Source organism: Fomitiporia mediterranea (assembly GCF_000271605.1).
Source record: "Fomitiporia mediterranea MF3/22 unplaced genomic scaffold FOMMEscaffold_6, whole genome shotgun sequence".
Classification (NCBI taxonomy): domain Eukaryota; kingdom Fungi; phylum Basidiomycota; class Agaricomycetes; order Hymenochaetales; family Hymenochaetaceae; genus Fomitiporia; species Fomitiporia mediterranea.
This window is the reverse complement of record NW_006760391.1, coordinates 2,554,907-2,577,498: the sequence shown is the minus strand read 5'-3', so window position 1 is coordinate 2,577,498 and position 22,592 is coordinate 2,554,907. Positions and strand designations below refer to the sequence as shown.

At 46.5% G+C, this 22,592-nt stretch overlaps 7 protein-coding genes across 7 annotated transcripts; 3 read left to right on the top strand and 4 right to left on the bottom strand.

Annotated features, from left to right (window-relative positions):
* Positions 1–335: 335 nt before the first annotated feature.
* FOMMEDRAFT_108290 (uncharacterized protein) lies at positions 336–5,410 on the top strand (the record flags this gene model as incomplete). The annotated part of the gene is made up of 30 exons (XM_007266799.1): positions 336–466; positions 531–788; positions 834–958; positions 1,010–1,070; positions 1,124–1,254; positions 1,304–1,331; positions 1,387–1,819; positions 1,869–1,973; positions 2,026–2,041; positions 2,094–2,167; positions 2,218–2,299; positions 2,354–2,607; positions 2,660–2,770; positions 2,826–2,840; positions 2,895–3,017; positions 3,070–3,108; positions 3,167–3,208; positions 3,262–3,306; positions 3,359–3,433; positions 3,486–3,692; positions 3,749–3,822; positions 3,874–3,913; positions 3,974–4,189; positions 4,249–4,274; positions 4,335–4,778; positions 4,843–4,851; positions 4,901–4,948; positions 5,004–5,109; positions 5,192–5,252; positions 5,319–5,410. The coding sequence occupies exons 3-30, from the start codon at positions 922–924 to the stop codon at positions 5,408–5,410; spliced, it is 2,994 nt and encodes a 997-aa protein (XP_007266861.1). The 5' UTR covers positions 336–466; positions 531–788; positions 834–921.
* A 518-nt stretch (positions 5,411–5,928) lies between these two features.
* FOMMEDRAFT_84612 (Ctr copper transporter) lies at positions 5,929–6,784 on the bottom strand (the record flags this gene model as incomplete). The annotated part of the gene is made up of 4 exons (XM_007266798.1): positions 5,929–6,054; positions 6,172–6,265; positions 6,375–6,632; positions 6,741–6,784. Coding segments are annotated over 4 exons (522 nt in total), but the record flags the coding sequence as incomplete, so codon positions are not given.
* Positions 6,785–9,371: 2,587 nt separating this feature from the next.
* Positions 9,372–9,593, bottom strand: FOMMEDRAFT_47847 (uncharacterized protein; the record flags this gene model as incomplete). Its single annotated transcript, XM_007266797.1, has 1 exon — positions 9,372–9,593. A coding segment is annotated over one exon (222 nt), but the record flags the coding sequence as incomplete, so codon positions are not given.
* A 1,195-nt stretch (positions 9,594–10,788) lies between these two features.
* Positions 10,789–13,017, top strand: FOMMEDRAFT_168195 (uncharacterized protein). The gene is made up of 8 exons (XM_007266796.1): positions 10,789–10,891; positions 10,942–11,292; positions 11,345–11,524; positions 11,610–11,710; positions 11,826–12,113; positions 12,188–12,197; positions 12,269–12,606; positions 12,696–13,017. The coding sequence occupies exons 2-8, from the start codon at positions 11,223–11,225 to the stop codon at positions 12,720–12,722; spliced, it is 1,014 nt and encodes a 337-aa protein (XP_007266858.1). The 5' UTR covers positions 10,789–10,891; positions 10,942–11,222; the 3' UTR covers positions 12,723–13,017.
* A 587-nt stretch (positions 13,018–13,604) lies between these two features.
* On the bottom strand, positions 13,605–17,694 carry FOMMEDRAFT_156520 (uncharacterized protein; the record flags this gene model as incomplete). The annotated part of the gene is made up of 14 exons (XM_007266795.1): positions 13,605–14,527; positions 14,590–14,689; positions 14,744–14,835; positions 14,893–15,010; positions 15,060–15,315; positions 15,376–15,581; positions 15,645–16,036; positions 16,092–16,437; positions 16,496–16,608; positions 16,662–16,827; positions 16,880–17,200; positions 17,258–17,278; positions 17,335–17,382; positions 17,443–17,694. The coding sequence occupies 14 exons, from the start codon at positions 17,692–17,694 to the stop codon at positions 13,605–13,607; spliced, it is 3,354 nt and encodes a 1,117-aa protein (XP_007266857.1).
* Positions 17,695–18,558: 864 nt separating this feature from the next.
* On the bottom strand, positions 18,559–19,906 carry FOMMEDRAFT_108282 (palmitoyl-protein thioesterase). Its single transcript, XM_007266794.1, has 4 exons — positions 19,743–19,906; positions 19,455–19,676; positions 19,190–19,383; positions 18,559–19,121 (listed from the first exon to the last, which is right to left on the bottom strand). The coding sequence occupies exons 1-4, from the start codon at positions 19,897–19,899 to the stop codon at positions 18,687–18,689; spliced, it is 1,008 nt and encodes a 335-aa protein (XP_007266856.1). The 5' UTR covers positions 19,900–19,906; the 3' UTR covers positions 18,559–18,686.
* A 171-nt stretch (positions 19,907–20,077) lies between these two features.
* FOMMEDRAFT_20301 (SET domain-containing protein) lies at positions 20,078–22,510 on the top strand. Its single transcript, XM_007266793.1, has 11 exons — positions 20,078–20,379; positions 20,487–20,968; positions 21,020–21,216; positions 21,272–21,431; positions 21,489–21,536; positions 21,588–21,736; positions 21,806–21,814; positions 21,865–21,983; positions 22,039–22,060; positions 22,117–22,174; positions 22,231–22,510. Exons 1-11 carry the CDS (start codon positions 20,148–20,150, stop codon positions 22,402–22,404), a joined length of 1,650 nt encoding a protein of 549 aa, XP_007266855.1. The 5' UTR covers positions 20,078–20,147; the 3' UTR covers positions 22,405–22,510.
* Positions 22,511–22,592: the final 82 nt, after the last annotated feature.

Here is a 22,592-nt window from a genome sequence, read left to right as displayed (position 1 = left end):
TGCTTCATCCTTTTGATGACATTAGGATAAAGCCTGCGTGCGAATGTGGGCGTGCATCTCGACTCGCGAGGGAAGTGAAAGGGTTTCAAGCCCGATCAAGCATGACGCGTGTTACGTAATATAAAAAGGCGTTCTTTGACTCGCGACGCGTTAAGTTTCGTGTCCCGTGTCTCGTTTCTCAACACTAAACACGCCTTCGAAATTTAATTCCTCGTCCTCCGCTCTTTGAACAGAAGGCAATCTAAGGATGTTGACAGCCGGGCATATGATTGAGGTACCCTTTTTCTTTTGCACGCTTAATTATCGTACAACTCAATCCCTTCAATCTGCTGTAGTACAGCAAGTCAGGTCGCGCAAAGTGCAACGGTCCTGCACCTTGCAAAGGTACTCCTATTGACCTCGGAGCCCTTCGCTATGGACAAGTAGTTCTCGGGGAATACGGCGAACAGGTAAAATGGAGGCATTGGTAAGTGTGCGACAGTATCGGGCACTCAGTCTGTATCTAAGAGCCTTTCACTTTGTTGTTCCAGGGGCTGCGTGACGCCTACCATCCTACGAAATCTAGCCATTACGGACTTGGAGTATATACCCGGCTTCCTTAGCTTGAAGCACGCAGACCAGGCTAAGATAAGGCAAGCTATTGCGCGTAAGCAGGTTGACCCTGCAGACGTTCCCGCGTCAGCGCAGACGTATGCCCCTCCACCCGAAAGAAACACGTCTACTGCAGCGAATAAAAAGAGGAAGGCTGCTACAAGCCCTGGAACTGGTTCTTCGCAGGCTCAAGCATCGTCACAATCACAGCAATCACAGGCGTCCACTGCTTATCAGTCAAGTGGGCTGACACCTAGCGATGTCGTTGACCTGATAAGTGACGGTGATGAAGATGGGCAGCAAGAGACAAGGGATGAGCTTTACTGTGTTATGAAGACCCAGGTAGTCGGTGTGCAGTATTATCATGGTTTGTTTCCGATTGCAGAGTCCATGACTACTTAAACTGATATCATATTAGGCATGGTTGGCCCTGGGGAGGAGGTTACTCTGCAAAGAGAGCCCCACAATCCGTACGATAGGTGCGTCATGTAATGAGAGTCTGTAAATTGTCGCTTAATGCATTTATATCTAGATGGGCAATACAGGTAAAAAACATTGGCGGGACGCAGGTCGGGCACTTGCCCCGTCAAGTAGTTACAAAACTGAGCCCGCTTATGGACCGGGGGCTAATCAGTGTAGAAGGTATTATGCATGAAGGAAATTGTAAGTGTTACGTGTGTTCATAGAATATAATACGCTTATAAATATACAGTGCACAGAAGGACATACTCCATGTCGATGTACGAGACTTAAGTATTCTCAGGAAATTTACGATTTCTAACTTTGACAAAACAGAGACCTAAAAATTTACGGTGCTTCTGATAGGCGCAACGAACTAGAGCGGCAACTTATCTGGGCAACACCTGGTCAACGAGGGTTCCCTCCTGCTAGGGCAGATGGCGCTCGTGAGATCCCCGGCCAGTCGCAGGCACCACGAACACATAATTATTCCGCGTACGATGAGCCTGAAATGTCTTTTGGTCATAGACTTTCTCCAGAAGAAATACAGAAGTTGCAAGCTCAGCAAGCGGAACTGATAGAGGCATCGCGCAAGGCTGCAGAGCTAAACTCAATCATCAGCAGTCTAGAGAAGGTTGACGACGAGAATCGTAGAAACTCGCTCTTAGATAAGTTATGCTCCGAGGAAGATGCCATCGAACTACCGGCACATCCAACCCCACCTGGATTGAATGCAGGTGATTTGCTTGTCGATCTTCTGAAACATCAGGTTGGTCTCTTCCATTCAAGATGTTGTTCGTCTAACAACCGGGCTATAGAGTCAAGGCCTTCAGTGGTGTATTAACCATGAATATCCTAAACTACCGAAGACAGAAAAGGATAAGCCTGTTCAGTTCTGGCAACTTCGAAAAACTGGCAACAAGGTATTTCGTACGACATTTCCCTCCATTCGTCCGGCTAATTCATCGTATATAGACTTATTACTATAATTGTAAGTGGTGTTAGCAGTACTATTCGGCTTGTTCCTCATTATAGGATTACAGTGGCCACAAAGACACCACAGGAAGCGGTACCTGTTTTAGGTAGAGGAGCACTCTGCGCGGACAGTATGGGCCTGGTAGGTGTTTGTTTATATAAATTTCGTACCCTGTTAACGAAGAATTGCAGGGGAAGACATTAACAATGCTCGCGCTCGTCCTTGCTACGAAGTCCGATGTACCAAAAGAGTTTTCCCGTGCGACACTGATAGGTAGGTACCCAGCTCCAACCAATTCATAGGATACACTCTAACTTGCTCGTGCAGTGGTGCCTTTGTCGCTCATCTCCAACTGGGAAGGCCAAATTAAAGAACACTGTGCTCCCGGCTCACTGAAATACCACGTCTACTACGGTGCAGGAAGGTCTACCAGTCCCGACCGTTTGAGGAAGTACGATGTTGTTATTACCACTTACCAAGTCGTTGTGGGCGAACATGCTGGCAGCGGAGCCGCACGTAACGATTCAGGATCTTCTAAGCGACAAAAGACAGGTTCAGGTCTGTTCGGTGTGCAGTGGAAGGTTAGTCTGTGCATTGTTACTGGCGGTTCGATACTAATTAACCGACGAAAAGCGGATTGTTCTCGACGAAGGGCATACAATTAGAAATCCTCGGACGAAAATGGCCCAAGCCGTCTGCGCGTTAGAAGCCCAACGTCGCTGGGTAGTGACAGGAACTCCAATTGTGCGTTGAAAACAGCGTCTCGCGTCCCTGCTATCTCAGCTCAACTCTCTTTTAGATCAACTCGCCAAGGGTATGTCTTCGTCTGTAATTAAGCAGAGACTAAGATTCTAACATTGTCATGCAGGACCTCGGCTCTATTCTATCTTTCTTGCAGATTTGCAAACCATTGGATAGCGAAGACTTCTTTAAGCGCTTGCTTTTGCGTCCATTGAAGGATGGAATGGCCGAAGGTTACCAGCTACTTCGAGTAAGTGACTTCCCTGTATTAAACGCAGATCAAGCTCACATAAAGAGCTTAGGCGCTAATGAGTCAAATCTGCCTCCGTCGTACCAAAGAGGTAAAGACATCATCAGCTTATGCTAGTCCACATGAAACCTGATTAACATTCCCCTAAGATGCGTGGCAGCGATGGAAAGCAACTCGTTCCTCTCCCAGGAGTAAGGGTTTCTCTGATTCAATACATTTTCAAATACCCTGACTATGCTTGAAGGTTGAGATGGTTACTATTCCTGTCAAGCTCGACCCTTCAACGAGGGTAAGTGTCGACATATAATTTCATCCGATTATCCTTTTAACAAGTTATGTAGGGGCTCTATGACACGATCGAAGAATTGTCCAAGCAGAAGTTCCAGAACCTAATGGACCGGGAAGACGGCAGAACTGTAAGTTCATCTCATTCCGGGAAATTAAAAGTAACCAAAACTTTCTTGATAGGCACATACTAGCATCTTAAGTATGCTCACCCGGCTCCGTCAAGTTGTTCTCCATCCAGGCTTGATCCCTGTTGATTATGTAGAGCAGATGCAGAACTCTATCGACGACGATGAACAGGACATCAAGCCTGGGAAGCTTGTAAAGGTTACACCTGAGCTTAAGCTTCGTCTACAAGCAATATTAGCACAGATGATTGAGGACAGCGAAGTAAGTACAACGCTTTGCTCACGATCTCCTCAGAATGGTTACTGATTCACACAAAGGAATGTCCCATTTGCTTCGAAGTGCTGAATGACCCAAGGATTACGGGTTGCTCACATGCATTCTGTCTCGAGTGGTATGTGTCGATAACCTCATGGCCTTATTTGTATATTAATACTGCTGATAGCGTAACTGAAATCATCACACGAGACGCGAGGTGCCCAATGGTAATAATGTTTTCATACTTTTACATTCTTGTCGGTGCTAACAGTCTCCATTAACATCAGGATCGCAGACAAATCACCATGGCAGACCTCGTCGAGCCTGCACCTCCCAGTGAACTGACGCAGGTATTCCCGAAGAAAGAATCGAACTACGGCGAGAACAATGCATTGCGAAGCGAGTCCTCTGCGAAGATAGAGCAACTCGTTCATCTCCTACAGCTAACTCCGAGTAACGAGAAATCTCTTGTTTTCTCTCAGTTCACATCATTCTTGGACAAGGTCATTTTGTGTTGTTTATGAGTGGTAAACTTGTCCGATAACTGACAATGACACGACAGATCGAGGTGGCCTTAAATGAAGCCGGGCAAGTGTCTTCTACTCGTATCCCCGTTGAATACGCAGAACTTATCTATCGTCTCTGCAGCATCTCGTTTGTGCGCTTTGACGGAAAGATGTCGGCAAAGTCACGTCAAGAAGTACTTGAAGTGTTCACCGTCCCGATCCGAGAAGGTCAAGATGCTGTGCAGCTTTCATCTCCACCATCCTCAGCTCCGTCTCGCAGCGGTCGACAAAAAGGCAAGAGCAAGACAATCGTTATAGACGGCTCCAGCGATACGGAGGATAGTAAAGACGATGACTTCGCCGATGGTCCTAGTGATGTTGATTCGGACGACACTTTCGTGTATGACCATGATGATTTCTCGCAGGAAGTTAAGAAGGCCAGGGCCAAGAACAAAGGAAAGGCTAAAGCCATGTATACCAACTCACAGTGGTCTGGTGTGGGTAAAACAAATCCCAAGGTCATGCTCATCTCTCTTAAAGCTGGTTCTTTGGGTCTCAACCTCACCGTTGCAAACAATGTTTATCTGTAAGTGATACCACTCATGGCCTCGAAAATAGTACTAAATTCATATCTTGATGCAACTTTGTAGAATGGACCCGTAAGTAGTTTTATGCGTTTCTGGCAACCCTTTTTAATGAAGCGAATAGTTGGTGGCAAGAGGGCATTGAAAGCCAAGCTATAGACAGATGCAACCGGTGAGCACTGGCCGTGGCCATCCAATGGGTCAACCTTTTACATATTATCCCTTAGTATCGGACAAACAAAAATGGTACACGTCTACCAACTCATAGCCGAGAATACCGTCGAGTCAAAAGTTCTCGACATTCAGGAGAGGAAAAAGAAACTTATCAGCGAGGTTTGCTAAACCTCTCAACTTCAATTCTCCACGTCGACTGATTTATTTCTCCTTTTCTTTTGCATTTTTCTTTGTCTGACAGGCTTTCTCTGGTATCAAAAATGCGAACACGATTAGGCAGAAGAGGGAAGCTCGCATGCAAGGTTCGGCGTAACATCTATATATTTACTCTTATATTTAAACTCATCTGGCTCTTCTAACCTGCTCAGATCTCATCGAGCTCTTTGGTATACGTCAGCGGGCTGCGAGCAAGTCACAATATACCTTGGACCGATACGCCGCTTCTAGCAGCCGCACTTAGATTGTCCATATCTCACCATAAATGCATTCACATTGGGAACCTCGCCGCTTCGGTTGTCAATCTGTTTCATTTGTCTAATTTTCTTGTGCTTCTCTTCACCGGAGCGTTTGACTTTTTCTTGAGCCTCATTTGCCCACATCTTGCCACTCTTCAACCCGTATTTCTATTTCTTGTGCTTCCAGGCTAGAATGTTTGACCGTTTTCTTGACAATTTGCCTTCGCTAACTTCTTGCCACTATCTTAGGATTGGCTAAAGTAATTGATACCTATATCTATATAAAGCATATTATCTTGTCACGCTATGCGTTTTGGCGTGCACCAATTGCTCTGGAATAAAGCTTCTTTGAGAATATCCACAAGCAGTATATTGTTACATAGGGAGATAAACAAGCAGCATTCTCACAGCGTGTTGCACGGATAGAGGGTGTGGCATAGGTCATCATGGTCTATTCCATTCAGCATTTAAACAGTAATACCAAAGCAAAGTAAAAACCCGAACATAGAAATCAGTATAGAAATTAATGACAAGCCATCCCCTTATCGTTCCCGCTTCCACCGAACAAAACAGCGTCAGCATCCATATTTGCGTTCAAGTAGTAATGTCCTAGGGAGGCACCGAGCACGACTGCAAGAATAAGGTATGCCTGTATATATGCCATACATATATGTATATTTGTGAGTATGAATTCGGTTTCGATATTGGAATTAGGATTTGGATGGAAGACGACATAGCGAGACAATGGGAGAGGAGTAAGACTTACATTGTATGTCATGAAGACCAACATGAGGAAGAAAGACAGGAATACTGTCGCGCCGTACAATACAGCTCGAAGTGCACGAGAAAAAGGTGGCACTCTCGACCTATGCATCCAGCACACCAAAGTAAATAGTAATACAAATCAATCAATTTCTCATCCGAAATCGAGAACCAGAATAAGAACGAAAGTGTACGTACACACTTGACGCCTTCCCATTCAACGACACACCCGACAAAAGACCCGCACCCTCATCAGCATCATCATCACCATGCGCATGACCCAGAGGGGGGCTCCTTCGTCCACTCACCACCCGAGTCTTTCCCTTCGCGGCAGCATCCGAAGAAACGATCGACCTCGCAACCGACTTATCCACCCTCCTCGCGAAGGCGCGAAGCCACTCGTAGAACACCCCAAGGGCGATGATAGCAAAGAAGGAGAGGACGAAGGAGGTGTGTGAGCGGATGCTTCATACGTCATTGGTCCATGTTCAGTGTTTATGATTTGGTGAGAAGAGGCACGTAAATGAGATATGTACATGTAAGAAAGGACAACGGGTTTAAGAAGAAACTCACTGCCATTGAGGAAAGACGATACAAGTATCAATAATCTGTGTATTCCTACAGTTCAATTATCACATTTCAGTTCCGACCACGCTACGCATTACTTAACTAAACGTACCAGATCATTTGCATCGCGCAATGCCCACCCATATCCATCCCTCCATGTCCACCATGCCCACCGTGATCAGGCATGTCGTGGTCCATACCCTCATGTCCAGAATGATCAAAGTGGTTCATCGTTGTGTGCGTATGTGTGCTGTATATGAATACGAGGGAGAGCAGTGAGCAGTGAGTAGTGAGCAGGCCAAACACGGTAACAACGCGGCACGCCGGAACCATCTGCAACTGCGGATTATTATTACAGATTTTACGATTACGGAAGCATATCAGTATGCGTTACATTTACAATTCCGAATTCGATTATATAGTATTTTGTTTTATTCCAGAACCATCAGAAATTCCAAATCCAAATATACACTGTTAATCACCACTTGGGGGTTTCGTTTTTAATTATTCTACACAGAAAGAGACCATTGTATTCGGTACGGCTGCAAATCAAAAGAAAAAAAAAAGTGAAAGATGGACAGAAAGAAAAAAATACTAAGGAAAAGGTTAAAAAGATGACACGATGAGATGAATGCAGCGGTGATGAGTAGAGATGCTCGTAAGTTAAATGAAAAGGAAATGAAATACCCTAGCAAGTTCGATGAGAAATGAGAAGATAGCGGTTGACAGCATAAAGGCAAAGAGGAGTGAGAGGAGATGTTTTGGTTGTTGCACAGAAGGAAAACACATTCGGTACACGTCATGCAGAGCGCCTTCGTTCAGGCCTAAAGTAACTGCAAAAGGGAAAGCAAGGACAAAGCAAAAAGCGAAGCGAGGAAAGCAAGTGTGTTGATCTAAGAAAGCGATGCGACGGGACCAGACCGACAAAAATCGACAGCGTATGCACAAATTGGAACTCAGTCAAGGTCTGTTATAAATCATATGCCCGTTCAAAACTTGTCGGCGCGGGACCAAACGTCCCGACGAGAAGTAAATGGTTAAAACCGTGCTGACAATGCTATGTGGTCCCTGATTCATTGAAGCATGATGCGAACCAATCATCCTCTTTCGGTTTCTGAGTTTGCCCCGATGTCGACGCAATAGGATTGGATGACGAGAAATCAGCCATTTGAATTTCGCCAATGTCGAATGAACCGCCTAGCCATGGGCCCGCTGATACTGGTGTAGGAATTGAGGAGAATAAAGATGACTGGAGATTAGAAGTGCAATCTCCCATGTTTGCTGGTAATTCGGTAGTTATGCTTGGCAAACCATTGTTTAACCCCAGTCCAAAGCTATCTGGTGCTCCGAAATCACCGAACGAAGGCAATCCCCACAATGTTGAGCCCGCATCTGTATTCGGCATCGAATCCGAGAACCCCAGACTACCGAATGTTTGTTGATTTGACCCAGACGCACATAGATTCGTTGCACTTCCAAAATCGAACGTCCCAGTAGTCAGAGGAGAAGTCATCTCCGCAGATGATTCTGGAGGGCTCGGGAGGAATGCAGACGCGCCAGGTTTTGCAACCGATTTTGTAGGCACACCATTCTGTATATGTTGACTTGCCATAACACGTTCACCATTTGCAGAAGCTTCTCGCTCGTCAAGAAGGGCGTCTCCAACATCCTTCCCTGCAGACAAGAGGTGTTCAAGTGAAACGTCCAATGGGACGAAGGGCTGCATGAAGATCGCTTCATTGGCTTGTTCGGTATTTGAATTGGAAGCACTTGAGGTATCTTGTTCCGCATACGGGTTTGCGAGATCACAATTATACTGGTCGTCTATCATTCCAGCCATATCACCTAAGGGAATACTAACCAGTCCGCTAGCGTTGAATTCGTTAGATTGTGAAGAGCCTTCAACAAAACCAGGGGCAATGATGATGTTCCCTGAAGGCATTTCAAAGCGCTTGCAAACAAGAAAGATAAGCTACGTTGCACGACGGAAGTAAGAAAGAAATTTCGCACATCTTCCAAGGGACCTGGTACACCTGGTGGGAATGCCTGGTGGATGAACGATTCCAGGTCACCCGCGTTACCCTTCTCGAACTGCGACCAATCGATAGCATCAATAAATGATGAGCTTGGAGCCTGCGACGCATCCACCACCATCGAATTGTTAGGAGGGCAAGGCGCATCGGATAAGGATGGTACCGTAACAATCTGCTGAGTTGACTCGTCCACACCCGAATTTGGAGCTTTCGAAGTGTCAGAAATAGTTGTGCATTCTGTAGACACGCTGCCATCCGGTACACTTGAATCGGTAGTTGATGATGTCTCCTCAACACGCGACTCGGCGCTATGTGACTCATTGCTGACCGACGCTGCAGCTATTACAGGAGACGGGCACAAAGACGGGCATTTGGACATGGGAGGTGAGGGCCCGAGATCACCAAAGTTGCAAACGGCCAGGTTCTGAAGCTGAGATTCTAGTCCGCCTTCATGTGCATTTGCCGGCATACCCATCATCGACGGTGGAACACGACCAGCACGCAACGCCTTCTCGATTTCCTTCTTCAACTTTTCTGCCTCTCGCAGACGTGCCTTCTGTTTCTTCTTTTCCTCTCGTTCTTTCTCCTTTTCTTCTTTCTTCTGTGGCTTGAAAACATAATCCGGGAACTCCTGCGCGTGCCGTTCCTTATTCAGGTTTGCCTGATGCTCGAAATGCTTGCGGACTTCTGGACTTTCGTTGGCCCACTGAGTACCGAGTATCTTTGAGAGCTGTGATTGAGGAGTCCCCTTGAGCTCAGGCTGCCTCTCAAGGAGACCACTGAGCGCCCAGGCGCGATAAAGGATCCACGCGTTTTGTGGACGCGGTGGCTGCGGCGCGTTACCTTTGCTCTTTGTGGACCTTAGCGTGCCCGGGGCGGAGTAGGGCTCGAGTACGACGTGCGCGATGGGATCGAAGCGCGCATTTGATTGCGGGGTGCGCTCGGGACCCGTCATCGCGCGACGTCCGTCGTGGTGGGCGTCGAGCCGTGATGGACACGGCGACGGGTGATGCGGGGGTGATGTAAAGGGAGACGCGGGCTGTTTGAGCGTCAAGGGCGGCTCGAACGCCGGCGACGACGATGAGATGGCCGTCAGCGATGGAGGACGCGAGGTGGAGGACGATGGAGTTGGAGGAAAAGAAACTGTCGGTCGGTTAAGCGCTTGCCGCGGGATGAGTGCGTCTGTATTTACTTGTTTGCACCGCGTCCCTCTTTGGTCCTCTTTATATACTCGGGTCTCTTTTTAAAAAATAATCAATTTATTCCGCATAATAAAATGGACTTGTGGTCGCTGCAAGAATGAAAGGGCCACTGCAGAGGCAGATACTGCGCTACTGAGCTGTTTCTGAGTCTTGAGTGTCTTTGCTGACTACCGCAACAACGTGAAGTCTTGGAGAACGTAAATTGTCAAATGCACAAAAATTCTGTGACTCCGGAGGAAGGCTCTTCGCGCAGCGAAGAAGATGCGGAGCACGCAGTGCAATGGGCTGTCCTACCCCTCTTTTAGGGGTATGTCTATGTATACTTATAACCCGAAATCAGGTTCTCATGGGAGTCACATTAAGTCTGCATAGCTCTAACAGGATGATGATTTAGTCACATTGACGGAAAAACGTGGAGTCCTTTTGGTTGTCTGTATATGGAAAGATAGTCAACAATGAACATGCCACGAGGCAGCAACGAATCTTTCTGCACTGCACGCACACACATGCAGATCTGTGGACGAATGGAGCAAACTTTCTCTGTTAGATTTCTGCCGCTTTCGACCTTACTCGTATTGTGAGCATAATGGTTCGAATTTGGAGAGGAGACAGAATGGTAGAGAAGAAGAAACTAGCTTTGATACTGACGAAAGACGGCGTGCATTCTGCTTTCCTATGCTGGAGCGGAGCCGTGATCGTCCGATTTCCTTTCTTGGATACGACGACGTTGAGACCGAATATGAGTTGAGCTTCAGGTCCACAGTGCAACTTGAGTTGTTATATCGATCAGTTATGATACCTGCTTGTCCCAGAGCATTGGGTTAATCCACGAGGCTCACCGGCTCCTCTTTATCTCATCATGCCGTTGCATCCTGCTGCATCCTGCTGCATCCCGCTTCCTTGGCGAGTTCTTCGTCCTCAGGTACATTCCTTTCTCCGGTCTCGCGCAGCATTTCAATCTTCACAAATGAGATCGATTGTGCATTAGAAGACTATATATATCTGCGCTTCCGTGTCTCAGTGACCTCACGGAGCAAGCGGAGGCGTAAATACGTGATTATCATCTTAGGTGAGCTCGTTGTGAAAGGGTGAAGAATGGGGGTCCCTTTGCGCGGTCTCGTCGCGACGCTCAAACGTCATATGGACAAGTACACTATATAAGGACCCTCAAACTCCAGTCTCATCCCTCAGCTCAAGTCAAGAAATCACAAGGCACTACTGGCACTACTTGATTGATCTCGACCATCACCATCATGTCCGACCGCGGCCAGTGGCAATCCGACTTTGTCGAATACAGTCCCGGCGACGTCGTCGAGTTTGAAGGTATGTCCTGTATATTATGCTAGGGGGTTATGACGCTTAATATTCTCATCAGGCAAGAGATATAGGAACATCCAAGGCCATCGATCACAGCCCGATTGGCCACCTAACGCAACTCCTGCTCTCTGGGAGGACATCGGAGGCTCATGGAGCGGCGGAGGCGGTGCTCCGCAATACGGCCAACCTCAACAACCTCAGCAGGCACCACCTCCGAAGTGGGAGAGTGCTCCGCAAGGTATGCATCGACATTGGACTGTGATGAACTGATTGTGTCTCACTGACCTCACATCCGTCCATCTGTTCTGCTCTCGTATAATCAGCGCCCAACACCGGATACACTACAGACAGCGGCGTCCAGGTCGAACAGCATGAGACCGAGAAGAAGTGGTATGATCTCGACGACGGGAAGAAAGACGCTCTGGTTCGTACACCGCTTCTACACACCCATTGTCCCATTTCGACGTTCCGTAACTATCAAACTAAAGCTGATCGCATCTCTCTGCACTGTTCTTTGTCTATCTCTCCGACGATCTCAGCTCGCTGGTGGCCTCGTACTCGGACTTGGCGCACTCGCGGGTGGCGCCTACTATGCACATGAGAAACACAAGAAGGGAGGCGAAGAAGAAAAAGCCCAGGCTTGGGAGTTGCAAAACTGGATGGTCGCTGCACGTCAGCGCACCGAGGAATTCTTACGCCAAGGACCTCGTACCCCTGTGACTTGGGTGTACAGTGAATACCTCGATCGTCCTGAACTTCGTAACAATCTCTTGCTCGGCGGCGAAGAGAACGGACAGCCTTGGTACATTGCTAGAGCACCGCACATCGTGAGTTGTTCTTTCTCCCATATCACTACTAAATATACTAGACACTCTAATACCCAACACCCATATTCGATCAGGGCGGACTTCGTAAGCACACTCTCCATCCCATCACCTTCCAACAATACCCAAACCTAATCCTATCCATCTCTTAAATATAGAACCCGGAAAGTGCAGACCAGGTGTCGGCGCGTTCTTCGGCTTCGGACACGAAGCGATCCACGTCAAGCAATACGAGACGCTGATCGGCGACTCACGTGGTGTACGCTGGGTCCCGATGTCCGGTAGCTTCTCCTTCGACCGACTTGGTGCACGTGCTGTTGAGGGCGGACACGAGGACGACGGGACACCCTTGGCGATTGCTCGTGCGCATGCGAAGGAGCATAGTGGGTTTATGGGAATTGGTGGAGGTGGTGAGAAGGGGTTGTATCCTGGTAAGGCGAGCCCGAAGTTGAATGGAGCGTATGTTACGGTGGGCGATAAGGAGGTTCAAGTTGATGTTAGTCCTTTTCCTCTATTCTATTCTTTCTCGTATATTCCCGTCGTGGTTTACTGACTTATGACAATACTTCTTCGACATGTTAACAGGACTACGAAGTACTCGTATACGCCTAATCCAAATCCTTACCCGGAACGAAGACAGTTAACTTTGTATACGTGTGTGAGCTAAAGAAGGTTTTCTTGTACTGTAGCTGCTTCGGACAAAAGGAAAAAGACGTGATAGTTCTTGATGCCTTGATGTATGCAATACATTCATTCATATATCAATACACTTGTATTCCCGTACATTCAGGTTAGCGCGGATCCGCTCGGGCAGTACGTAATGCCGTTAGTTAATAGTTTGTCCAATGTACAAACTAGAATGGGATGATGCTCATTATATGCATCATTCGAAGTCAATGATTATTCCAACATTTGTACATGAGCGTCAGGCTTACACCGCACGAAACAAACATGCAAGCTCCATTTACGACACTTATCCAGAATACACCTACCCAAGACACCATGTATGATATAAATGGACCTCAATCTTTCAATAAGATTATAGCCATTTGCATGAGTGATGACATTAATATTAGACTTTTTTTTCCCTGAAAAATGCTTATTTCCCTGCTGAGTGTAGGATATTCTATGACTGGTAGAATATCATATGAATAGAATCAAATACAATATTCATGTCAAACCGCTCTACATAATATAACTTCAATACTAACTTATATTAGTTTTCAATGACAATAATGTGTACAAACCAAATAAAGTGTGCCAGTAGACTTGGGAATATAAATAATGTGAGACGACATATAGAATTTCACCAAGTCAGACAGATTGCGTGATATAATATATTTCACAGAGACACAACTGTGCCATTAGATTCGTAAGCCATTACGATAAGTATGTAATAAAGTAATATAGCAAATAAACACGATAAATAAGCAAGTGCGATTCCATCCAAATCATGTTCAGAATAGCAATTCCAACCAAAACGAAAACCAGTCCCTACTCCATCTCGGTGTCAGCAAGGTTAGAATTCTCGAAGAATCCGAGGCTATCCCTAAACCTATCCACATCCTTGATATATATCGCCTGCGGGTTTAATTGTGCATGTCTCTCGCCCTCCACAGGATACTTCTTCACAACCCGATAAAATTCTTCAACTAACATTGCTTCCTTTCCCTCATCGCCTCCCAGCTGCTCGAGATACCTTCCCTGCCATTGGTTGCGTGCTTCTTCTACGGATGGTCCCCACGCCCATCCCCATTGGAGCTCGTCGTCGTCATCCAGGGTGATGCCCGCACCACGCAACACATCGGCGAATGCCTCGCTCGCGCGCGGACTCAGTCGGGGAGAAAGAGGATTCTGAGGACGGATGTGTATCGAAAGCTTCGATCGCGTCGGAGAAGCCGGGTGGACGAAGCTATCGAACATCCTGACGACTTCCTCCTTCGTCACACTCCTCATGAGTTTCATTCTATCCTCCAGGCTGTCGAAGCGATAATAACCCGATTGGATATCTTTCCAGAAGAGGTCTGCCTCATCTCCAAATCTGTCATCCTCCATCCCTGCCGTCCATCGACCCATTGCTTCAGCTCTAAACCACTCGAATTGGGATTCATCCATCGCCTGGAGCCAAACTCGCATCTGCGTCAAATACCTTTCGGTAAGTGACTCAAGGTACGTAGGGTCAGCTCTCGATTCGAAGTCTATGCGCAACCCTCCCAAATCATGGACATCGAGTACCCTGATAGTAGACAGGAAGTCGCGAATAGGTGTCATATTTCCGGATTGGACGAATTCATCGAGAATTTCGGATAAGAGCAACACTATTGCCTTAGTACGCACGTCCCAACAGTTGTCGATTTGACAATAATATGAGATATAAGAACCTTCCGCGCTGTTTATTTCCCATATATAATTGCACGCTGTCAGAACAAATGTTTTTATTTAAGACGAGTGATAAGTCCGGTGAACATTAGGTGCTTACGCCTCGGAAGACGACGGGTGCGATATTGTGTGACCTTCTCCCCTGGGGCAGCTTTTGCTCCAAGTGTCTCTTCCACCAAGGAAGCGAGACAAAAAGCGTCCTGCAAAGGCCATGAAAAATGCGATCCATCTAGGGAGATATAGTTGTAACTCACTTCTTTTTCAACGTTTCCGTAGACAAGGATGGTGTACTTCAGCTGGGATAATAGCAGGCTTACGTGTTTAGCTAACCGCTCGGTAGTTATCTCTACACACAATCAGCCGTGTTAAAGTATGCAAATCCAGTTCTTATTTAATAGCCCACCTTTCAGCGCCAGGCGCTTCTCTTTTGACGTGAAACGAGCCTTCAGTAGTAATGCAAATTTCTCAGTGCAATCATCACAAACGAGCTCGGGCAAGTATGGCTCGAGCCTAGCCTCTTCCTAGAAAATGAGTTATGGACGCGAACTATGACAGAAACAACGTTGTTACCTTTTCAATCATCGCTGCAATCCTGTCCTTCTTAATTTCAGCTCGTTTAATCGTCTCAAGTACAAGCTTTACAAGCTCGTGTATTTTATCAGAGTAGCCTTCGAACTCGAGATGAAGCCCAAAATCATCTCCGTAGAACTCGTACTCAAACGATGCGCATCGTGCATCATACGTTGGTTCAACGAGCGAGTCTTTAACAAGTTCCGAGAATATACTATTCATGACGCATGCACGAGGAGTTGTGCCAGCGAAAGGCCTGGTTGAGTATATCGGGTTATTTCAATAGATGTCAATCAACTTTAAGGTCGGTACGTACGACCATGCGTGAACCATAATTTTCGCACGAGGGATCCAGAACCGGTCACCTTTCTTATACCACAGCTCCGTGAGTGAAGTACGCTTGATGAGTGTCGGGCCTTTACTGGTATGGGTAACATTGACCTCCTGGACGTCAACATTCCTCGGGAGGAATTTGTTCGGCTGTGGGAACGCAAGCTCGCCAATCTTATTTGGACTTCGGGCCTTAAGGAAAGTTGAGACACGTTGGGCTATGTGACCCGATGGGCACGAAAAATATGTACTCACTGAGAAGACGAAGTCATCACTAAGCTTCTTCTCGCTGTACTCAGCGCCATGCCATGGGTCAGTGAGCCATGGCCCCATCTCTTCGCTCGCCGTATGATCCTGTCCCGAGATCATAATTAAACTGTTCTCAATGACTAAACGATCAAGTGTCTCATGAATGAGATGTTCATTCCAATCCAATGTTGGATTCAACACGACAAGTGCTCGAGGAATAGGACACTGCATGTGGTCGGTAATATTCTGTACAAGGTCATCTTCGCACGGCCTCTCGCCGAACCGGAATGAGAGTTCATCGATCCGCATAATTTCTTCCTGGACCCATGACAATCCCTTGGGTTCGCGCAGGAGGTCAAAGTAATTGAAACATGCCGAAATCACTTCGCGGTAATTCACTACCAAGGCATGTATCAGTAGGATATTTCGCAAAGCTTCGTGTCGAAGACTCACTAAATCCATCCATCGTAAGTTCTATCCTTATCTCAAATAATGAGACTCCTCGTCCAACTTCCACATCGTAAGCAAGTATATTGTCGGTAAGCCATCCATTTCTTTTTAGTTTGGAATGAAAGTCGCCAGGCGCGGTATACCGACGAGCAGATATTTCTGCAACGTCTTCGAATAACCAACCTTTTTTCCGTAGATGGGATTTCAGCGATCCGGGGCCTCCGTAGCGAAGTAAGTGTCCAATGAAATTGAATGGCTTCACGCGCCAAAGAGGAGTTTGCCAGGGTACAGGAAACGTGATTGTAACTGCATATGCGCCATCAGTTTTCGCCCTAACATGTATGATTTTCTAATGAAATTGAGGCGTCAGTTTAGGACAGTATGTCACGGAGGTAAAAATAGCATACGCCAAGCTCTTCCTTTCCGTACGGCTGGTCGAGAAGTGGGGTAGGGTCCTTCCCACGATTCGGAATTGATGAAGAGCATTTCATGATCAAGTGGGTGAGCTCATCGAGAGATTCTTTACGCGTCGGTCAAAATCTCGCTCAGCTTTAGTTATAGGACTATACGAACCTTTACCAATCAATGCCAATTTCATGCGCCTTGCGCAATATTCCTTCTCCCACCATCCGACCAATCTCTTCCTTATTTCCACCATTGCCGCATTTGAGTCTAACGCATCGTCATCAGCGAGTTTCTTTCTTTTAGGACTCGTTCGTGCGATCGAGTTTCTATAACTCTATTTGTCTTCATTCAATATATTTTCCACATGCCGTTTTGGGTAAACTCACCTTCCATCCAGACTGCTTTAACAATTCCTCGTTCCCACATCCAAACCTCCGTAACGGATGACCTGAACATGCGAGGATATTCCTGACTGAGGAAACTCTCCAGACATCACTGTTGAGGTGACTTGCATGATGAGAATTGTCCACCTCATCAATGTAATCCTCCAACCTCTCCAAGGTAAACTTTGGGCTGCGGAAATTCTCGGAGAAATGTTCCAGCACAACTCTCAGAGTTCTGGGATCTGTAGAAAGGAGGAAATCTGTGTTTGATCCGCTACTTTTGGTACACAAATCTGTAAAGTCGTGTTCGGAGTAATCTACCGGCTATAAGACGGAGGAATTTGAGAATCGAATGGGCTACGTTATAAGAAGGTGCGTTACAATGTCACTCTCGTAAAATTCCTGGAATTGATGGGTTAAGATATGTTATGACATTATATCACGGATTAGAACCATACCGCATATAGCGCATCCTCGCACAACCTTGCCAGGCCGGGCATGTCGTCCTAGAAACCACACCCCCATCAATCGACACTCGACCACAAATCAAGATCGCTACCACTCACCGGATCATGGAGATGTCCTGTGGCGACACTCAAGTTCATGGCAGCTGTACGGATACTTATATCATGCACGAGGATGGCTTCGAGTCCATTCTCGAGACGGATCAAACGATATTCTCCATTGTCTCTCGCACGCTTCTTTATAGGCTGTACGTAAACGTAGTATGCTTCAATATCGCCTTTGGCTGGAACAAATTTCCAGTCAACGCAGTCGCTTTCCACAGGTATACTCGCGTTCAGCTTCGAGTCCTGCATGTAAGGAGCAACAGGTAAGTCGTGAAATGACTTCACACTGGACAGCTGGTAGGGAATGGGGACGCAAACATTGCAAAGACCTAGCCATGCTTTGATAGTCTGGGGGACCGGAGACTTTCCTTTGAACGGATATATTAATTTTCGGCGTCCTTGAGAATGCTAGAATTAAATTTTAATAAAATCTGGAAGGAGCAGTCTTCCAACAAACCTATGTCGAGTAATCTTTTCATTTGTGGCGCATTCGCCGTCAGACATGGCAAGCGGCTAATATTTTACAGCGCCCAGGTGTCTGGGCACTTAAACCGTGGGCTCAGAGCAAAGTACGATGCAAAGTTTCTGTATGCGCTTCGCCCTGAAAATACGAGCCATTTAGAATGTATTCAGTGTGGACTTGGTTTTTGAGTGAAAGAGACATCTCTGCAGAGTACTAGTGGAAGGGAAAAGACAAAGCTATATGACCTGTAAACTGCAATTCGTAAGCACGTTTCCTTAACGGGGTCTCAAATAAACTTCAGCCAATAAATGAGGTGGCACATATATTGTCGTCCTTTGCTCATCAAGCACAGAGATGCATTTGACTGTAAAGACCAGAGACGGGTTCCAGTAGACATTTACGTTTTGTTTTACTATCGTACCCTCCACACTGCTGTATATGTATAAACTATGAGCGATTCTTTTTTTCTAGCACAACTTTAGTAACTAGCTGTATCTACTACACGTCTCCCAATAGGACCAAGCCCGCATAGACAATAATTAGGCGACAAAAAGAACATGAGCGATTCATAGAAAGTATGAGAATAATTTATGCGGGCATACGTGCGTACTGTGCTCTATGGGTGATCACTTTCTGTCAATCTGTATCAGGGACCACCTAATTTAAGCTAATATCATTAAGGCTAACAGATTGGTATAATATAAATACGTAACATATGCAGGAATTAGATAAGTCGCGACAGAAAATCAAGATACTGCAGACATTCCAGTAAAAGGACCTACAAACCCGAGTCCGAATCCAAAGCACCGCCGACATGTCGACGAACCAGAGGCTCCCAACAGTCGTCAGTAATCTGCATATGCTCACCCTGACATATCTCCAACGAAACGCGCCCACGTTCATCAAGCGTGTGCAAGCCGAAGGTATCAGCGAGGTAGGTGGGTTGAAGATGCATGGGTATTATAGTCCTATCCCTCATATCGCTCTCATCCCATAACGATGTTGGCGGAGCGTACGAACCGAACCAGGCGGACTCCTTCGGTACGACCGTCCTGTCTTCGGAGAACAAAATGAGCACAAGGTTGTTCAGTCTGTTGAGGTTGATAGCGTAGGAATCGTTAATGTTCTCAGATATCTCGTTGTTAATTGATGTGAGGAATTTATTGGAGGCAAAGTATTCGGGCAGGCGATCTGGGTCGCGGAAGTACTGTGCCTAGTAAGAAACAAGGGCGTCAGCATCAAACGGAAAATATGAAGGAATGAGGGAGGGTTATCACTCACTTGCACGAGATGAGTTTGTGCATACTCGTTGTAAACACCCGCCTGCGCCGCCTTTCGCGCTATGTTGCAGAACAAGTCATAAGGCCGACAAAGTGGCATATCAGCAACGCCCATATGTTGTGATCCGAATGTTAATAGATTGTTCACTGGTGGGTCGTTGTACCGTTCCACGTAAGCTCTTAGAAACTGGCCACCTACACCAAAATTAATCAAAAGATTATTATTAGTTAACGCCGCGAGTTAAATCAAAGTAGCAATTTTGCACCTTGAGAGAAACCAATGGCATCAAATCCGTTTTTCAGCTCCTCGATGTCTGCCAGTTGTTCCGTAACAAGTTCGATTTGCTCGTTGACATTCCCAAAGAACCCTGCACGTTGGTCTGCATCAAGGTTCTTGTCAATGTATACTGAATGGACGAAAAGTCCCGGATGGACGCCTTGTACGAGCTTGCCGAATTCGAGCATTCCCGGGGATGCATATGAGTCGCCTTCGTGAAATTACGAAACGAATCATTTAGTGCTGTCTGTTCTGCATCAGAAAGGAGTTCACTCACCAAGACCGTGCCATAAAACAAGCGGCCGGATGTTCGACTCGTTCTTCTTCAATGAATTAGCATCAAGTGGGATTTGCACCGCATATCTCGCAGGGTAAGACAGCACACAAAGTGGCGTTGCTGCAAGAGCAGCTGCGAAATACAGTTGACTGCGCATCGTTGCGGACTGCAGGCAAGGAGCGTTAGGGGATGCGTGTGCACGTGTCCTCCAGCACATGGGGTCACGTGGGCATTAAAGACAAAGAACACTTCCGTCTCAACGGTCTCATGTTATCGATCAGCGGGATCAACCGCGTTCGTGTTGGGCGTATTATTAAGTTGGGATCTGACGCCTGATCTACCGCTCGAAGCCTAAATAACCCCTTTTTACTATCTGTTTTATGATCACTACTGTGTTATGGCATTATGTCGAAAGCAAGGCTGAATCGCGTCGTACGTTCACCGAGCCCAGGAACTAGCTTTAATGCGGACGAACATTCGGGAGGCTCCCGCTCACCGAGCCCTCCTCCCTCAGATTATGAGATCTTCCAGCAGTCGGATAGTGCTGAGGAGGACTTCGGGGATGATGCGGACCAAGAGTGGCCAGTGAGAGGTGTGATGAATGAGGAGATACTTCTAAATCACGAAAAGAGGTATGGATACAATTTATAAACCGTCTACGCATGTCGAGGCTTAAGTAAAACACTACAGATATCAGGTCTGTATACTATTTCCGCAGAAGAATTATTGTTGAAGAATTAGAATAGATTGAATGGGAAGGTTGGCAGCGTACCGATGGATCCAGCACAACTTGGACGGGCGCGCTTCCTGGCGTGGACAGGTTACTGGATACATGGGACGCATCTCGACAAAAAGACAGGAAACAGAAGTCGAAGATGGATTATGACATTGACCTCGCAGTATTGGACCAGTACATGCCACACAATATTCGTACCGCTGAAGATGCAGTTGCATATCGCGAGAAAAATCACCGAGCAAAGGGACGCCCGAAACTTTGGAACCAGTGGCTCGCGATGGATGCTCCGGATGCAGAGGGATCGGTGAAGAACGAGCCAATTGACTCAAGCATCCCGAATACGCCTACTTTATCAGTGCGGACGGAACCGCTAGAACGAACGAACGTTCGACCGTTGTTGAAACGAAAGCGTATTGATTCGGATGCGGCTAGTAGTCATGCCTCGAGCTCAAGGCTGGATGAGGAATCATCAACGCTTGCAGGATCTCCAGTAAGGGTTGACTAAAACTTGTGTGCACATCTAGCTAACGGGCTGATCTAGGCGCTGACGCACAAAAGGAGTAGCTCTTCCGTTGCTCCGCCCATACGCTCACGGCCCCGAGCAAACGATCAAAGGCGTTGGGAGAAATTAACTGAAGGGACAGGTGCTGCCAAGGTCACAGTCGTCAACGAAGTCGATGATGAAGAGTATCCTCCAGCTTTTTCAAATCTGCAATACTTGGAGAGCCGATGTACATAGTATGTTTTAAGTTCTCGTATCGAAATACGACCAAGCAAACAATTGTCTGTTCAGCGCAGCTGGTGTACCTGATCGAAATAGTGTTGAGAACAAGATGTTTCTACTCGGGTGTGAATGCACAGATGGCTGCAAGGATATCTCTGCTTGCGACTGCTTGGCAGAGTCACAATGCCGAGATGAGTATGATAAAATAGCACCGGCATATGACAAAAATGTAAGAATGGTGTTTATACTTCAAGTGTTTCTTGGTCTCATCTTGCTCTTGCTACAGGGTCTCTTCCTATTTAATCAACAACGAGAAGTCGTTGAATGCAACGAGGTTAGTAAAAACACCGAATTGCACTTTTACATCACTCACTATGACTTACAGAACTGCTCTTGTAATCGGACATGTAGCAATACAGTTGCACAGCGGCCGAGGAAGGTGCCAATAGAGATCTTTAAAACTCGAAATAACGGCTGGGGAGCACGATCGCCGGTTGCCATACGAAAGGGAACAGTGCTCGGCTTGTACACCGGGTATGTCGTCGAGCACGTAAATGTATTCCTAGGTCTATCTTCCTGACAAGATGATTCTGTGTTCTCTAGGAAAATTATGTGAGCAAATGTTGTCTTAGCGATAAAGTCTGTCTTAATTAGCAACATAGGAAACGCGAGGACTTGGCTAACCTTACGAAGGATATGCGAGAATATACCTTTGACTTGGATATTCGTGATGATGATCCGGACCTTGAAGAACGATATTCTATTTGTGCATATGCGGAAGGTTCGTGATAGTGATCTTTAAGTGGACTATCTGTGACCTGAATTCCATTCACTAGGAAACTGGACAAGATTTGTAAAGTATGCACATTCCATGATTACCCATAAATGTGCACTAAATATCTACATCCGAAAAGTCATTCGTGTAGCCCTAATACCCAAGCGTATTCAGTCGTCTTCGACGCTCCGTTGGAAGTAAGTCCATTAACAAATGTCGTTCAGTAAATTGAACCTGATGTTGATATTCTTAGGCAAACATGCCATATATCGCATTCGTCGCTTCAAAAGATATACCAGCAAGGAAGGAGATCACAATAGACTACAATCCGTCCGCATCTTGGAAGCGTACTAAGAAGTCGACGAAGATGAAAGCGGGGGCGACGCGCTGCAAGTGTGGCAGCCATGATTGTCGAGGATACATCTGAACCATTTACCTATTCACCTTTTGTATACATATTTTCACTTGGGCTGCTCGTTTTGGATACTATTCTATTCATTGGGTTTTTTGTATACTCGGTAGTTTAAATTTATAAACCAATTGAAAACTCCTCACCCCAACGATGTTACGTAAAACACTCACTTTAGTCAAACAAGATTTCTTCAGCAACGGCCG

Excerpts from the sequence above, each read along its gene's own strand:
- FOMMEDRAFT_168195 (XM_007266796.1), top strand. The coding sequence starts at position 11,223 with ATGTCCGACCGCGGCCAGTGGCAATCCGACTTTGTCGAATACAGTCCC. Across the intron at positions 11,525-11,609 it reads GTGGGAGAGTGCTCCGCAAG|CGCCCAACACCGGATACACT; the intron begins GTATGCATCGAC and ends TCGTATAATCAG. Across the intron at positions 11,711-11,825 it reads ACGGGAAGAAAGACGCTCTG|CTCGCTGGTGGCCTCGTACT; the intron begins GTTCGTACACCG and ends CGACGATCTCAG.
- FOMMEDRAFT_108282 (XM_007266794.1), bottom strand. The coding sequence starts at position 19,899 with ATGCGCAGTCAACTGTATTTCGCAGCTGCTCTTGCAGCAACGCCACTT. Across the intron at positions 19,384-19,454 it reads TGCCATTGGTTTCTCTCAAG|GTGGCCAGTTTCTAAGAGCT; the intron begins GTGCAAAATTGC and ends ATTTTGGTGTAG. Across the intron at positions 19,122-19,189 it reads CACAAACTCATCTCGTGCAA|GCACAGTACTTCCGCGACCC; the intron begins GTGAGTGATAAC and ends GTTTCTTACTAG.
- FOMMEDRAFT_20301 (XM_007266793.1), top strand. The coding sequence starts at position 20,148 with ATGTCGAAAGCAAGGCTGAATCGCGTCGTACGTTCACCGAGCCCAGGA. Across the intron at positions 20,969-21,019 it reads CAACGCTTGCAGGATCTCCA|GCGCTGACGCACAAAAGGAG; the intron begins GTAAGGGTTGAC and ends GGGCTGATCTAG. Across the intron at positions 22,175-22,230 it reads TCTTCGACGCTCCGTTGGAA|GCAAACATGCCATATATCGC; the intron begins GTAAGTCCATTA and ends TGATATTCTTAG.